This window comes from Anas platyrhynchos, chromosome 3 (assembly GCF_047663525.1).
Source record: "Anas platyrhynchos isolate ZD024472 breed Pekin duck chromosome 3, IASCAAS_PekinDuck_T2T, whole genome shotgun sequence".
Classification (NCBI taxonomy): Eukaryota; Metazoa; Chordata; class Aves; order Anseriformes; family Anatidae; genus Anas; species Anas platyrhynchos.
In genome coordinates this window covers 4,225,419-4,241,722 of record NC_092589.1, presented here as the reverse complement: position 1 = coordinate 4,241,722, position 16,304 = coordinate 4,225,419, and the positions used below count along the sequence as shown (strand labels likewise).

The window sequence follows — 16,304 nt, the reverse complement described above, 5'->3', positions numbered from 1 at the left end:
TGTTTATTTGTTTTAAATCAATAATAGTTACTATAGCAATTTTCCAGCTCTCAAGTCATGGTACTGATACGCTTAAGGAGCTGGTTGAAGTCAGTAACAAAATTTATCTGTTAATTGAACATTTCAGAGATACAGCTCTCTTTCCTTTTGAAGGAAAGATGAAGCTAGTTGAGGGTCTACTTTGAAGATACTTGAGGTAACAGTATGAAAATATATTTAAAAACACATACAAGAAACACAAGTGACACCACTATACTTTTTTCATCCAGTGTCAAATTTTTCATGAGCATGAGGTCTTCACGTACCTTGTGTTGAGTTTATCTTGCTGCGCTTTGATCTCCTTCTCACTTGGATGGCCACTGTGCATTAGCTGCCTAGCAATTTGGTTCACTACTGCAACACGGGAAGCCTGATTGTTCATTTCAGGTTCTAAGCTTTCAAATCTGGGGGAGAAAAAAAAAGATCACAAAGGCATTAGAGAACCAGAGTCATAGGCAAGTTAACAAAGGTGGCTGGTGCACAAAAACTTCCAGCCAGAATTCCCAAAACTTCCTGGTAAATCCATTCCCACCTGTGCTGGATCACTTCCAGGTCCTCCAGCTTCTCTGGAATCTGCATATTATTCAGCCACTTCTCCTTTTCATCTATCCAAAGTTCACAAGCATCTGCCTCGCTGAACATCTTATAAAGAGCAAGGGTATCCTGCAAGGCCTGTTTACGCAGCCGAGTCAGCTCAGCGACCTCCTTGTATCTTTCTTCTATTCCGGACAACCTGCCTTGCACATCTGGAGACCCGGCGTGTTCCTGGGGTAGAGCCTTTGCCTGCTCGTGAAGCGAGTCAATGGTTGGCCGGTAGCTTGCAATCTCTTCAGCAACATCCTTGTGTTTCTTGACCAAGGACTGTGTAGAATATTCATCATGACCAACATCGTTGCTGGAGACAATTTTGAGGATGTCCAACATCCATGCGTCAATGTCATCAGCATCAGCCTGGAACTGGTGAAGGAGAGAGGCTTCCTCCAGACGTTTCTTCCTAATGGCAGATAACTGTTCCAAGTTAGCCCACTGCTCCCGGATATCCTTAATTCTTTCTCTGATCTTCTCAGACCCAAAATGCTCTTCCGCAATCATGTCTTCACCTTCTTTTATCGCTTGCTGGAAGTGACCACTACGACCACTCATTTCATCTTCAAATGCCTTATGTTTACTCAAGAGACGGACAACACTGGTTAGGTCCTTCCCGTAGTCATCAGATGAAAGGATCTGTTCCTTCTCCCTGATCCAACCCTCTTCTTCAGCCATTTCCCAGAAGAATTTCCAGAGGCGTCGGGACTCTTCCAAGCGGGCCCGGCGCTCGGCTGCAAGCTGGCACAGCTCTTGGTAACAGAACTCCATGTGAGCGACGCGGTCCCTGATAACCTGCGGGTCACACGGCTTGTAACCTGTTCAGACAGAGAATGTGCATTACAACACAGACTCATTCATTTTCATTGCCACAGCTGGGGTGTATCTAGAGTTCTTAATTTCTGCTTGTTCAGTCTGCAAAGTTTATGGAAGAGAATCCATATTTAGTCTCCTGAAACAATGTGAACAATTCAGACTTCACCATCCCGTGACACAAAACAAAAAATGCTGTTCTGTGAATGAAGACAAAAAACTAACTAAATAAAAAGGGTAAGACACCTACGACTGTTTTCAGTGAAAGAAAATTCACTACCCCAGATTTATATCACAACACAAACCGAACATTATTTACCCTAGTTAATTACGCTGTTTTAGTGGAATCACTTTTAATTAGCATAGATTGGGACAATATCAGACTTAATATAATTATTTGGTTATGTTTCATTAGAAACACAAAACCGGGAATTAATGGTGACTGCTACAAAGTTACAGCAGCTGCTGGTTAGGAGTGTGACATAGCAGACAAAACACAAGCTGCACTGAACTTCTGAACAGGTTACCTTGACAAATTAATCATTGACACAGTGGGGGAAGAAGGAACAAATGAAGCTGGATTCTCTTATTCAGGTGCTGAACTTAAGCTAACGTGCCTTGCAGAACTAATGAGGCTCACACATAACCCCATATATAATTAAAACTAAGGAGGATGTGTTGGCTGCTAGTTACCTTCTCCATCAGTGGCAAACTTCTGTGCAGATGCATTGACCCCTCTCACTCTCTCAGCCTGAATGGCAATGTCAGCTTCCACAAGAGCATGTTTCTGCAACAGGTCTTCGACTCCTAACAAATGTTTGCCATAGTCTTGAGACAGTAGAAGCACCTGATAAAAATGAAAAAGACACATAAAATGGGCTCAAGGCCATAAGCTATTCGTTTCTTAATGACTCCTTCATGCCTTACACTGTTCTCCTTTGTTACACCGACTAACGTCCACAGAAACAGTAGGGACATAAGGAGAGTTATTTCAAACTTAGAGAGGTATGACTGATGTGAATTTGTACCAACAGTTTTCAAATCCCTGGCAACCATGAAGAAATTGACCATGCTCTTTAATGATGAAAAGCCCAGTCAGCTCAGCAGGACCACTGAAAGGCACTCGGTGCAGGTACTGTGAGCTGCCAGCGAGCTACACACATCTTTCTTTCCTCTAACAGCTTCCAAGTTCTGCTGGCTCATGGACAAGAACAAAGTTATAATTCTTCCCCTTCCTCCGTCCCAGCAGAACAGACAGAGAAATTCCATGCTTTTAAAGCACAGCGGTGAAAAGGTGACTCACGTCAGTGGTGATGGAGAGAGTTCATGTAATTCCCTTTCACTAAAATCTGCATCCTCGTTTTTTTATAGAAGCATGTCGTTTTATAGAAGCAAGCTTGGTCCTTTTCCTTAATTGTTTTTAATCTTTATTTTAAAATAACATCATAAGGTATAAGAAATTTGTTCACTGCCCATGAATGTGGGTCTTCTGAATTTGTGAACTAAACCAGATAGGCAAAACAAATCTTAAAAAAATACAAAAAAAAAAGGACATTTACACATCTCTAGAACATTTTTCTATGTTCTTGAATGGGCAACACCTACCTTCATCTCATCCATCCAGTCCATAATGTACAGCATTTCCTGGAAAATCTTTTGCAGGCCAAGATTCATCTCCAGCCGTTGTCTCCGTGCCCTGAGCAGCTCCAGGAGGTATTCCCACAGGCGTATAACATTGTCCTTTCTTGCAGTGATGCGTTTTATATCATGATAATTTTCAGTCTCAAGCTCCTTTGCAACTGCAACCACAGCTTGGACTCGTTCTTCGTATGCTGCAATGTCTGTTTCAATGGCCTCATGTTTCTTTGTTGCAGCCTCCACTGCTGGAAGGTCAAAGCCAAAATTATCCTGTAAAGACAGAGAAACTTCTTCAGCAATGGCTGCCGAGGAGAAAAGCCCTAGTACTCGAACTCTAAAGTGACTTCTGATTGTGCAGAACACTCTCATTAGCAGTTTCAGGAGTTGGACTCGATGATCTTTGTGGGTCCTTTCCAACTTGGTACACTCTGTGATTCTAAGATTTCACAATCTCAAAATGCTCTGAAAACTCCTCTTATAAAATCAGAGATAATTCTGATAAAATCAGACATCATTTACTAGATTTGGTGTAACAACTATGGTGGACATCAGGATTAGCCTAGGGTTGTTTTTTTTTGTTTGTTTGTTTGCTTTTCAAAAGCCACCTCAAATAATATTTTTATTATTCCTGCACTTATTCTGTTGAATTGACCTAAATATTCAGTTAAAGAAAATCTTGACTGTGGATAGTTATTTACACATGAATATCTCTTGAATACGAAAGAATAGATTCCAAGAATGGGTATGTGTGAATACATTAAAGATAGAACAGTAATATACATACATATACACTAAATATACCTTTACACACATACAACAAATATAAATAAGCATAGATTCAGTAACACAAGTGGCACAGGAGAGCAAATGTTCTCTTTACAAGAACTGTATCCTGTAATTACTCAAAGGAATCATTTTAGTCACACAGACAATTTCTGAAAGCAGCACCTGAGAAACTAGTCGTTGATTTTCACTTAGCCAAGTTTCTCTCATAGCTGCCTTGCGATCAAATCTGCGTGCAAGTTGTTCCAGTTTCTCTTGTCTGATGAGCTCATTTCGCAGTGCCAGTTCTCTTTCATGTTCAGCTTTTTCCAGTCTTTCCCAGGCCTGAAGATGTGAAGAAAAAGAAAATGCATCTTCTAACTACACATGCATACAGGGTTATGATAAATCATGTGTTCTTCACATGAAATAAGTACTGAAGTCACTTCAGCCAGGTTTCTCAGAACTGGCAAATTTATTTAAATGCCAATGAATCTGGTCTATATAGGCTGGCCTTACACCTTGTCTGCTAATGTAAGAGCATGACTTAAAAATTGGTCTCAATTTATAAATTCATTTTCTGAGCAAGAGGTGTAAGCCTTGTTTATCTCGTATGCATTTTCTTGAGTTCACTTGTTATTTGCCTCCTACAAAGCTTAAGCAAACCACTTTGGCTTCAATGTGTAAGAAAGCAATTGTTTCAGTCTTCTGAGTGCTATACCCAGGGAAGGGATTCTATCTTTCTCCTTTAGGAAATGAGAATTAGAGATTCATGCCTTCTCACCCCTAAAACCAACTTACAATTGTTCTTTATTACATCCACTTTGGAAAGGGAAACAAGTACAGAGTTCAGTGACTTCCGCTGCATGCAAGTCCTTTTTTTCTCCCAAAGCAAGAAGTTATTCACATGCATGGCATTAATACTACAAAAACAGAGCCTTAGAAGCATGTTGAAAGCCAGCTAATCACCTTTCAGATCTCCTTACAAACAACAAAAATACCCACAATTAAACACAAACTACCCTAGATTCTTCTAAATCCTAACAGATGTGAAATTGCCTGAAACCCAAAGTATTTTAGGCATTTGCAGGCACAGGAGCTTAATGCAAACAGGAGAGCTGTGCAGTTTACTGCTCTCCAGGATGCAGACCGAGGCCACAGACACCCCCAACAGCTGCTCTGGGAATGCCAGGCATGATCAAACACAAATGAGGAGAGCTCACAGTTCTAAGTTGTTTGTTATCCTTGAAAGAGCTTGTCAGCTCTGCTGCTGTTCTGCCAGCTGCACCAGCATAAAAAATAGCTGCATAAACCCCAAGAGGGAACCCAAAGGGTTGGTCGTGGCAGTTCCTTTACTCTCCCATGATGTGGGCCTGGGGGCTGCAAGGCAGATGAAGGCCAGCTCTGTTCCCTGCTGGGAGCCAGGGAAGGCAGAGGTGTTGCAAGAGCACCACAGCCCTGAACAACACAGGGTGTCTGCTGCTGTGCTTGGCTCTGCTGAGACTCCCTCAACCTCCTGCTTGCAGGGAGCTATGCTGGGACAAATGTCCTCAAAACTAAGTAGGCAGGGCTGCAATATCTCAATATTGTTGCTATTTTCTGCCAATTAGCAATAGCTACAACCCTGGATGAGCAAGGGCTACCAGATCCATCACCCCACCTCTCCCATCCCTTATGGTCCCCCATGTCAAGGCTAGAGACAACACATGCGTTTCTTTCCAGTATGCTGAGACTGAGACTAAAAGGCAAAAACAAAATCCTGAGTCACACAGCAGCTGCTGGCTCAGTTTACCTTGTTAATGTCAGAGATGAGTTTGCCCTCCCTTGGCATGTATACTTTCTGATTGTTGGCTCTCATTTTGCTTTGGATGGTGAAAAGTAGCACTTCTAGGTTTCCTTTTTCTGTAAACCTAAACAAAATTTCCAAAATAATAGTTACAATAAAGCTTTCATTACTACTAGGTTATTACAAAGCACTTCCATACAATACTGGCATCATGAATGGAACACTCAGATAAACACCTGCATCTTGTGTGAACACTGGAAGCAGTAGAAATAGCCTCTCCAACCAGATGGGTCAAACAGAAAGAAAAAAAAAGAAAAAACTCAACTTCACGGAAGTCAGTTGTCTATCTGTTTAGATTTAAGCCCCTTAGGGGGACAGAAGACTGCGTTTTTTTATTCTATTACGTTTGTTGTCCTAGTTCATCAACCCAAGAAATGGAAGTTTTATTTAAACTGCCCACTGCAGTCAATAAACTCTTCCCACTGTTTTCCCTGAGTTGTATGCCTGGGAAATAAACAAACTGCAAAGGCACTAGGGAATAGACTGCAATTTTAGAAAATGTCTGGATACTTTGTAATGTTTTCAATTGCAATTGTTATCCATTAGGACTTATATTAGACAAAAAATAAGATCAGATAACATAATACTAAAAGAAACTTCCAGAAATAAGTTGCATGGCTTTGGTTGTATCAGTTGTAGCAAGCAGAGCTATGTTTTACAAAGCCAGACACACTTCCTCTTGATTTAGGAAAAGCAGTAAGAGCCTTTTAATAGCTGTGTCTTGGTATTGTACGCCGCTAGCAAACATGGCTGGTGATACTACTGCACTAACATGGTATATATACTATTACCACTTGTATTACAGGGCAGGCATCTCAGTGAAATGATAGCTTCCAGTACTATAAGATCCTGCAGACAACACACATGTTTTCAATTATTATTACTATTGTTATTACTATGTGCATATCGAATAGCATAAAGCAAATAGGTTCTTAGTAATAATGGTCAGTGCCAATTAGAAATGTGATACCTGGTTCTGTTCAGAAAAATAAATTCTCAAGACAAGATTAAAATTACTTGGATGTTTGTTTAAAAAAAAAAATCAATGACTGACTAAAACAAAACAAGACCACTGTTTTTTTAAGCTAAGATTAAAATTACTTGGGTGGTTTCTCTACTGTGCGGTAAGTGTTGAACGCCTGTAGCTGCTGCTGCACACCAACGAGCGAGTTGGCAAATTTGCGATTGTTGAGGATGATAATGGTTTGTTCAATCCACTCAAGAAGGTCAGAAGCCAGTGATTCGTATTTTTCAATCATTTTCTCTGTTTCAATGGCGTTGTCGAGCACCTACAACAAGCAGCACAAAATAAAGATGAATTCAAGGGCAGTGCCCTTCAGAGTCATCTCAATCCAACAAGCTGCATAAAGGAAGCTCTGCTGGCTTATGAATCAGACCGCTCACTCCTGAGCACCACAGGGGCTGTGCTCCCCGAGGAACAAGGGCTTTGCATTTCTCAGCACTGAATTCCCATGATCCCAAGGCAACAGAGGGGCAGAGCAGAGGCTTACAAAAGGATTCACATCCAGTCTGTTAGCTGTAAGGATGGGGGCAGCTTTGCCGAAGGGCAGAGAATGACTGCACATTTTATAAATGAGGAACTTTTCTGGGCTTCAGAAGAGACAGAGGACCCAGAGGGTGAGGAGCAGCTAATGGGAAAGGAAAAGCAGCAATGATGCACAATTAACAAACAAAAATAAAACACCAGCCAAATGTTTTCTAATAAGAGACAGCTGGAAATTAACTACTCCTCATGGTCATATGGGAATATTTAACATTCAAAACATGTTTCAAAAGCAAAACTAAAAACTACCATACAGTGATATCTCTAAGGATTAACACCCAAGAGGGAAAAATAAGAATCAGAAAGATTTAAACTACTTTATAGCAACTGATAATTTGAACTTGCAAACCTTTCCAATACGTTTTCCTTCAACAGCTAATGCTTTCATCTTGGAGAAGTAGTGGTAATACGTCACCACATAGGTGATGATTGACTTTTCATCAGGATGATCAACACTGATATCTGCAAACCAAACAAGAGTTGTCTTAGCACACTGCGGGTGCACAAGTTAAAACAACAAAGGCAATAATCCAACAAGAACAGGCTCAAGAGTCTGAGAGATGGGTTCAGTGGCAGTTCAGCTCCTACAATTTATGTCCTAATCAGAAATAAATTCAGCAGCTTTAGACTGGTTCTGAATTTCTTGGTGTTATGCAGTATTGAACTCTATCACTAAGAAGCTCTCCTTTCTCGGTCTCAGTGCAGACCATGGTCAAAGCATGCGAAATGGGCGAGGGGTCTTTGGGCCAGATTTTGTCACAGACTGCGTGGCTAACTACCCTTGTGCCTATATGATTTGGAAGAAAATGTCAGTGCTGTATCGGTATTTGGAGAGAGAGAGATTCAAAGCTAACTGCAAGTCTGTCCAAGCAAATCTTCTGAGATACACAGATGGAAAACAAATTATTTCCTCTCCTGCAGCAATTCTGAGGCTATGGAAAATAAGCACAAAGAAACTTGCCCAAACACATGGCCTCTATTTATTTGTCCTGTGACAAGCAAGTTTCTTGTCCTAGCATTGTAAGCACTTCTGCCAATACACAAGTGCACAATCTCATGAAAGCACAGGCTAAAACTCACTCAAGAGTCTGTGAAAGGAATTGCTAACTATTGGCTGAAGTCCGCATTTGTCATCTTCTGGCTCAAACTAAAAAGCAAAGTGTTTCTCAGAGCAGACCAGAAGGGTGCCTTTAACTGGAATGATTTTATGTACACATGGCCTGTCCAGTGGTCTTGTCAAATGGGGGAATATAAATTCAGAATTAAAGCTGTTGTGCTTCCACAACTCTGTCCTCTGCAGGAGACATCTTGCATTCTCTCCTTCCCTCTCTAGCTGTATCACTAAGTGAGTCAGCAGCATCCAGCTGCTCCTCAAGACAGAAAGCTATCACAAAACAGTGTCCTTGGAAAGGGAGGGGTGGAAGAAAAGAGCCCACAGAGAGCTGCAAAGCATTAAAACTGCAGGAATGCTTACCCTCAGGGTCCAGGAGCTTAGTAAGACCAAGGTGTTGCTCTGCAAGGTTAAAAGCATTTTGCAGATTGTAGTGTGCATTTGATTTCTTCAGCTTGTCAAAATCAATCAGATCAGGCCTAGACAGGATGAAAAATTCTTTAGATTTCCCAAAGCACGGTGCAGCCACCCTCAAATGAACAAATGAAATGAAATGTGCAATTCCCAGAAACCCTGGCCTCTCACGATGCCAAGGTTTCGCTTGCCCAGTGCCCCTGTATGTTTCAATGTCATATTAAAGGAACTAAGTAATGCCTAGCACAGGGCAGAGCAGCAGAACCTAGCCCATGGCAAAAAACAAGGATAGTTTACCATAGATAAAGGTGACCTGGAAAATAAACAAACAGTCAAAGCTGTGGTCACACCGTCTCTCCTCACGATGATGGATGCATGCAAGCTCTCTCACTTCACCCGAGCTTGCCAATGGGTGGCATCGCCAGACATGTCAAAGTCCAGCTCCAGACTGCCCAGGGATTTCTTTCTCCTCCAGGCCATCGCTGTGCCCCAACCGCCAAACCCTCAATTCTGGGTGACCAGAGCTCAGCATGGGCTACTCTCCTCCAACCTGGTCACTCACAGAATGAAACAATCACGTGTATAATTTATTCTCTTGAAACCAAACACAACTTGCGATGTGAGAAGCTGTTGCCCAGATGAGCTTACAGTGACCACAAGAGTGAAAGGCAAGTTGCTGTAAAACTATCAGCAGTTCTTCCACTTCCTCCCCTCAAAACACAGCACATGCTGTACCAGTCCAAGCTTTCAAAATCCATAAGGACGTTTACCCACACATACCTGTGCTTATGTATTAGTGCATTGAAAGCCATCCCATCCCTCCAGCTTGTTGTAAAGTTGTGAATGTTGACGTTGGGGTAACTGCCAGAACAAAAAGCAAAGAGAGTATGATCAATACAGCATTTCTGCTGCAGCTCCGTATGCTCTATCACTAAGGGCTGGTCGCAGGAGTGACATATTTGTTGTAAACCTGAGGGTGGGACGTTACCATCCCATAACAGACAAGCTATCATCACAGATGGTTTCTAATCAGACAGACACTAGAGGTAAGTGCATGTTATTTAATCCTGTAAACCCAGCAGAATTGCTATGCATTCCTAAACGAAGGCTCTAAATGCGTCACTTGAATGACTTTTTTAATAACTTGCTGCCTAACCTGAAGCCTAGGATGTTTCAGATCCCTCCAAGTTTAAAGCAGAAACCTTTTCTAAGGATGCAGGTGCCACAAGAGCAGTGAAGCATTAAGTTTTTGTTGAAACTGTCTGCTGTGCCAGGGCATCTTCAAGGACTGACTATTCACCTTCTGACTTTTAAACAAAGCACATATGATAGCCACCTTCATGCCCCATGGGTACAAGGATTCCAAATTTGTCTGGTAAGTTTGGTATTTTTTAAGTCCCCACAAATTTCTGGGTGCTTACAAATCACTTTTCTAAGAGTTCTTGGAAGCAGAGGATTAAATATATTGCTAGAATAATGCTGAAGTGCCCCAACTCATCAGCGGGACACCCATGTTTCATGGGGTAAACATGCAACAATGGGTATTTAAGTATACAAAAAGGTTACGGTTAGAGAAATGTTTTGGAAATATTTCCATTTATGAAAATCCCTCAAAAGGAAGAATTAGAATGATACATGGATATTCAAATTCACACTAGGAATCCATGTGCCTAATCAGGGAGCATGTCACAGTAGCCACCTTACCATTGGTTTTGTTTTCCTTGCAGCTCTCAAAGCATTTCTATGCCACAAATTCTGGTTCCCCTTCTAGTTCACAGTAAAAGATGCAACCAAAACAAGAAACTAACCTGCACCTTTGCTGCTATCTTATCCACCACGCTGGGTGGATCCCACTACATTGCATTCAACATGAACAGAAAACCCATTATGCCTGGAGTGCAAAAATACTGTAGGAAGGCCAGAATCCATTTCAGCATTTTTAATGCTTGAAATGCACATCTGTATCTTATGTCATTAAACAAAAAGTAATTTCATGTTTGAGCTTTGAAAGTAAGTTTAAAAAAAGTCTGAATTAAGAGCAGCTTTTTATGTGCAGAAAATCCTAGTCAGTCAATACACACAGATGCAGACAGAAAACAGCAAATCTTCAGCTCACCCATGGCCTGCTCACATGACAATCAAAAGGGAAAGTTTGACTATAATTCCATGGAACAGCTCTGTTCCTTCTATATTTTTCCCAGAATACACATGAAGAGCTGGAGACCCAGGACCCGTTAACTTCACTTTCACTCTCACAGAAGCTAGTGGTGTATTGGCTAGTGGTGGTCTTGTATTCTTTACAAGAAAGAACTCAATGACTGCATCCTCTAAAGGTACTGCAGACCAGAGCAAAGCTGAAATTGTTTTAAACACCTGCATACCTATGCCACTTTATATGGAAAGAGGGAAAACTGGTGGCAAACACCCTAACAAAGTTTTTTCTTCAAAGTAGGAGTGGGCAGGAGTCAGCATATGCTATATATGTTCATGGATGATCAGGTTGGTATGTTTATTGCACAGAATTAATATAATAAATTCAGAATTTTCTGATTTGTAAACAACAGTTCACTTCTCTTGGTTGAATCGACTTAAGGATATATATGGACTTGCCCATTTAAAATGATTTCAATGAAAACTCAAAATTCTGTAGCGCTTTAGAGATAATCACTTAATCCATGCTTACCCAGCTGTCTTCATCTGGCACCACAAAAGCAAAGCATCTTTAGCAGATTTCTTCTCCTTGTTGTCCTCAGTTTCAACACTGATATCTTGGATCTGAAATTAACAAAGAAGCTTTGTTCATTCCTCTGAGTAAACACCATTTTTTGCCTTTTTTTGAAAATATGAAAAAATTCTATCAAAAACATAACAAAGGAAATCTATGATGAAGGGAAAGGTGGAAGTACGTGAAAGCTTTTCCTCATTTAGGAGCATTCATCCCAGAAGAAAGCTTCATCTGCCCTTATTTCACAAGAGGATTTCTCTTTTCTTTAGTCTGAGGCAAATAATTTAAACTTCAGCAGAAAACATTTCCAGTCATCAAGGCAAACCCTGTTCTATACAGCATTATGGTTTCACCCTACATGGCACCTCTTCCAGGATGTTGAGCACATCCGGCTCACTGGGACCGAGGGGTACAGCAGGTAGCGGTCTTTTCAGGGGCATCAACAGGCAAAAGCTAACCAGGAGTTTCACAGGAGCAAACACATTCTCCAGCCTCAAGCTTGGAGGAAACAGTGTTTGCCCTTAGCAGCATCACAAATACATATTCCGGATTCTAGGCTGGCACCTTTTTTAAAAAAAAAGAAAAAAGAAAAAAAAATAAAAACAAAGGCAAACATTTTTACTTTCATATGGACAAAAATACCTTCTTTTGCCCAGAGAAGCTGTAGATGCTCCATCTCTGGAGGTATTCAAGGCCAGGTTCGATGAGGCACCCTGACCTAGTGAGTGGCATCCCTGGCACTAGGGTTGGAACTAGGTGATCTTTAATGTCCTTCCAACCCAAGCTGTTCTATGATTCTGTGATTTTATGGAGCCAGAGCCAGTTCACTGCTTTTTTTTTTTTTTAATTAAAAAAAAATAAAATCATAGTTTCAGTGAAGCAACATTGCTATTGCTGAAAGTTAGGCAGACAATTTTTTGCCTTTTCTAACTGAGGGCAAAGACCACTGTGCAACTTGCTGGAAAACAAGAAATCACTGCCTTCAAGTGAGACGCTAAAACAATTCCTGCGGGCACCCTTAATCCATTTAAGCACAATGTCAGCCAGGATAATGACAATCAGTGCAGAGGTGATCAACAGATGAGTGTAGCATTTCCTTCTAGGTCTGCAAGAGTGCCTACGTCTGTGACTGGAGTTTCATATTTATTAGGAAATCAATAAAAATAAAAACACTTCACCCTGCCAGATACTAAGTACCTTTGATCAGTCCCCTCTTAAAAAGCACAATAAAATAGATGTACAAAACAATTAGGGAAATCTCAGACGTGTGTATAGGTATGCACGTATCCTCACCTGGAATCTCAGGATAATAGTCCATATAAGGCCAAGCGTCAGCCTGTGATTCCCATCCACAATATCATGAGATCCCATGTTTTCCAGGTGCACTCGTTGCTCTTTCAGGAACTGGAGGGCTTTATCAACGTTCTCCAGGCAATGGATGCGCATCCTTCCCTTAGTTGGTTTGGGCTAGAAGGTAAAAGAGGAAGAAAAACATATATTATTGTAAATGGAAGAAAACAAGTGCTTGATTTCAGTCGAGGCAGGTCACCCACATTGCCAACTGCCAGGCAGCAATCCTGCATGCATTTGTTTTTCAGATTTAGGGGCCTCTTTGCGTCTGACAGGGCATTCACCCAAGGTTAGTGGTAGCACGTCAGACCCACAGCAGGATCGCTAGCACCCCAGACCTGTGCTGCACATGCTGGGTGGCCCATTCCATTGGCCTTTCTGAATGTTTTCCCTGCTTACTTCCTTCATTTTTTCCACCTAGTCTCTTCACTCACTACCTGGCAGATAATTTATTTCATTAAGTTCATGCCACACCTATTACATTTTCCCAAGCTGCTCTTTTCTCTCTTACAAGTTCTTCCACACTTAAAAAGAAGATCCTAAAGATAAAGAAATGAAACTGATAACTGGCAGATGCACGCAATACAAGGAATTGGTAGCAAATGCTCCAGAGAGCATCTGCAAATACAGGCGCACGCACTCCGGAAGGACAGCTCAGATTTGAACTGCAGATAGTTAATAAAACACCCTGAGAAAGAAATTTCCTTCATTTTTTGGTCAGAGTAGGATAAGTAGTATGAAAATAACAGACAAGATTTCTTCCAAACTATGCCTCCGTGGGGTAGAAGGGGGGGGAACCGCCACACCAACGTAACACAGTTTTATGAAGGCCTGGCACAAAAGAAAAAAGCCAGGATCACATCAGCAGCATGTAGAGGTCAGCTGAAAAACTGAAGACAATTAAAGCAACTTTGTTCTGTGGATAAGGGTTACAGCTGAAGAGCTTGTTCTGTGCCCTCTGAGATGTCACCGAAGGTACCTAGCCAAACTACTAATTGACATGATCTCTTTGTTTTCTACAGCAACTGTAATTAACTGGCCGTGGAAATAGTACTGGCAAAATCCTTGCCTGAGTCTGCATTCGAGGGGAAGAGTTTCAGTGAGAGCCATAATACGCTCCCCACAAACTACACCCTGACTAGCAGTCACTGAGATGAAACGCTCACTAGAAAGATGCCCTTTGGGACGTGTAAATTCCTGAGGCCCGTAGTTTCACTTCAGTTCTCAGCCAGCACAGTTCTCCACTGGAGGCTGGCAAACAGAGCAGATAAAGTCAGCCCACAGCTTCCAGCAAGGGCGAGCATCTCCAGGAACTGACCCTGCTTTGGGTGCAAATGTTGCTCACAGAAGGCTCTCCAGAGGGACAATGCTGCATCCATCCTCCTGCTGGCTCCACCAAGTCACATTTCAGTGAGTCCTTCACAGCACAGCTGGGAAGAGGGGTCCAAGGGAACAGCACTGGTTGCAGGGCAGGCGGGGGCCCTTCTCGCTAACCTAAGCTGTAACCAGAGTATACTCTAATGCCTCAAATTATTTAGCAGAAAAGGGGATTAAAACACTGCTTCTGCTCTCAGAAGCTCCAGCACCGAGGTGACAGAGCTAATGCCATTCACCAGAGATGTTTTAGTCAGATTCTGGGCCCACTGGTTCCTAACCACACCCTGTATGATGGCACATCACACGGGAACGTGGAAATGTAACCTGCAAGTCCTCCAGGACTAGGGGCACCCTCTGCTGCATGGGGACCACAGCAGCTTACTGCCAGTGCGGTCTGGAGCTGTTCAGACTACGACTTATTAGTAGGCTGAAAAGGCACTGCAAATTCCTGCACAGACCAGTGTCACCTGGCTGAGAAAAAACGCAGAGCACTGGCAGGAGACAGGAGGTTAAACCTTTCAGTACAGCAGCACAGGCAGGTCGTGCTGTCTTCACCGACTGTTCTGCATCACGGGAAGAGCTGTCCCAGTCCTGTTTGTACAAGGTGTGGCTGCACTTGCCACGCTCTCCTGCACAGCCTCAGCCTGAGAAATATGTGAGGCACAGCTTTCTTCTTTACTGGGCTAACACAGACCCAGAAAACTAACCAGAGGGAAAGAAGACATGCTCAAGACCCTGCATATTATATTTACCTGAACTCAGAGCCTTCTATTATTTGTTTTAGATCAAAACCCTTCCCTTTTCCAATGGGAAACATGGCCAAATTCACTACAGAGAATCTGCTTAAACAGTTTGACCTTTGGGCATTTAAGACTTGTAAGGAATTTACTAATCCTTTATCTAGTGATGGAAGAAACTGAGCTAAATGCTCAATTTTATGCTGAAAACAATTCTCAGGTTTATTTTCCTGTTTAGAAGAAACTGATTAACAGCACGTGCAAACAAAATTACAACCATCTTTTCATACTGGTTGGATTCTTTTCCACTTTGCTCAGTAAGACCATTGATGATGTTGTTTTATTTCCAAATACTGGTCTGTACAGAGGACCTTATGTAGTAAGGACTAAACACTAGCATTAGGGATCAAGTTGAGCAAAGAGGAGAAGATGTAAATGTCCTTATTGCACTCTCATTTTGAGGTTCTCCAGTATACCTTCAAGAAGTCTGTGTTTTCATCATCAAAAATCACAACAGCTTTCAAAAAATGCAGTTTGATCAAATGTGGCTGGAGGTCTCACAGGGGGCAAAGGGTGGTCCTGCTTCCTTCATTAGTATCCTACATACCAGACTCTGCTCCACAGGCTCCAGCTCCAGAGTCCTGGATTCAAATGTGGGGAAAAAAACTCCTGTTCTGCTGCATCAGTAAACACAGTGTATTAAAATAATTATCTAGGCGAGTTTCGGAGTTTGTTTATTGCTTTCCTACCACTTGATGTTTGTCTCAATTTTAAGTTTTCTGCATAAGACACTTCATAAGACACTGCCTTTACATTTGTGCTTGGGTGGCGTGGTGGTGTCAGCAGCTACCCAGTAACAGCTACAACAAATTCCAAAGGGCTGGAGAACATCAGCAAGCGGATGCTACGTGCTGATCCTACTGGAATTTTTTTGGTGTGTGTAATTGTCTCAAGGTTTAGTGCATTGCGTTATCTGTTTTCTTGTTTGCAGAGGAAGGTGTGGTGGAATGTACTGTGCAAACAGAGACTGCTGTCCTCCAGCCTGAGATAACGAAGTTACAATAAGAATCTACGGGAGTGCAGACAGCTGCCAACACGATATGCAACCGATGATGCAAGTTTAGATCCAGCAGCCTCCTGCCCCCTCCCCACCCAAACAGCTGCGTAAGCTCTGTTTGCATTTTTTAAACCTGGAGTGAAAAATGTAAATGAATCATGCAGCAAGAATCACATGTCTGGTCTGAGCTTCACCGCTGCTATTTGACACTGAAAGCCAAATCTTGGCAGGCAGATATGAAGATCTAAATAGAGGTGCCAGAGTTGCTGCCCAAATCCTCGAATAA

At 42.0% G+C, this 16,304-nt stretch overlaps 1 protein-coding gene across 7 annotated transcripts in view; it reads right to left on the bottom strand.

Annotated features, from left to right (window-relative positions):
- The window catches only part of SPTBN1 (spectrin beta, non-erythrocytic 1), a 140,322-nt gene that overhangs the window by 38,921 nt on the left and 85,097 nt on the right, over positions 1-16,304 (bottom strand). For all 7 annotated transcript variants that reach the window (XM_072035046.1, XM_027453223.3, XM_027453222.3 and 4 more), the window contains 12 exons: positions 12,791-12,964; positions 11,456-11,547; positions 9,553-9,633; positions 8,722-8,837; positions 7,597-7,709; positions 6,785-6,972; positions 5,630-5,747; positions 4,024-4,182; positions 3,043-3,345; positions 2,131-2,284; positions 572-1,442; positions 306-443 (listed from right to left, as the gene is read on the bottom strand). In XM_072035046.1, the coding sequence (XP_071891147.1) occupies positions 306-443; positions 572-1,442; positions 2,131-2,284; positions 3,043-3,345; positions 4,024-4,182; positions 5,630-5,747; positions 6,785-6,972; positions 7,597-7,709; positions 8,722-8,837; positions 9,553-9,633; positions 11,456-11,547; positions 12,791-12,964 (2,507 nt within the window). The remainder of the gene's footprint in view (positions 1-305; positions 444-571; positions 1,443-2,130; positions 2,285-3,042; positions 3,346-4,023; positions 4,183-5,629; positions 5,748-6,784; positions 6,973-7,596; positions 7,710-8,721; positions 8,838-9,552; positions 9,634-11,455; positions 11,548-12,790; positions 12,965-16,304) is intronic.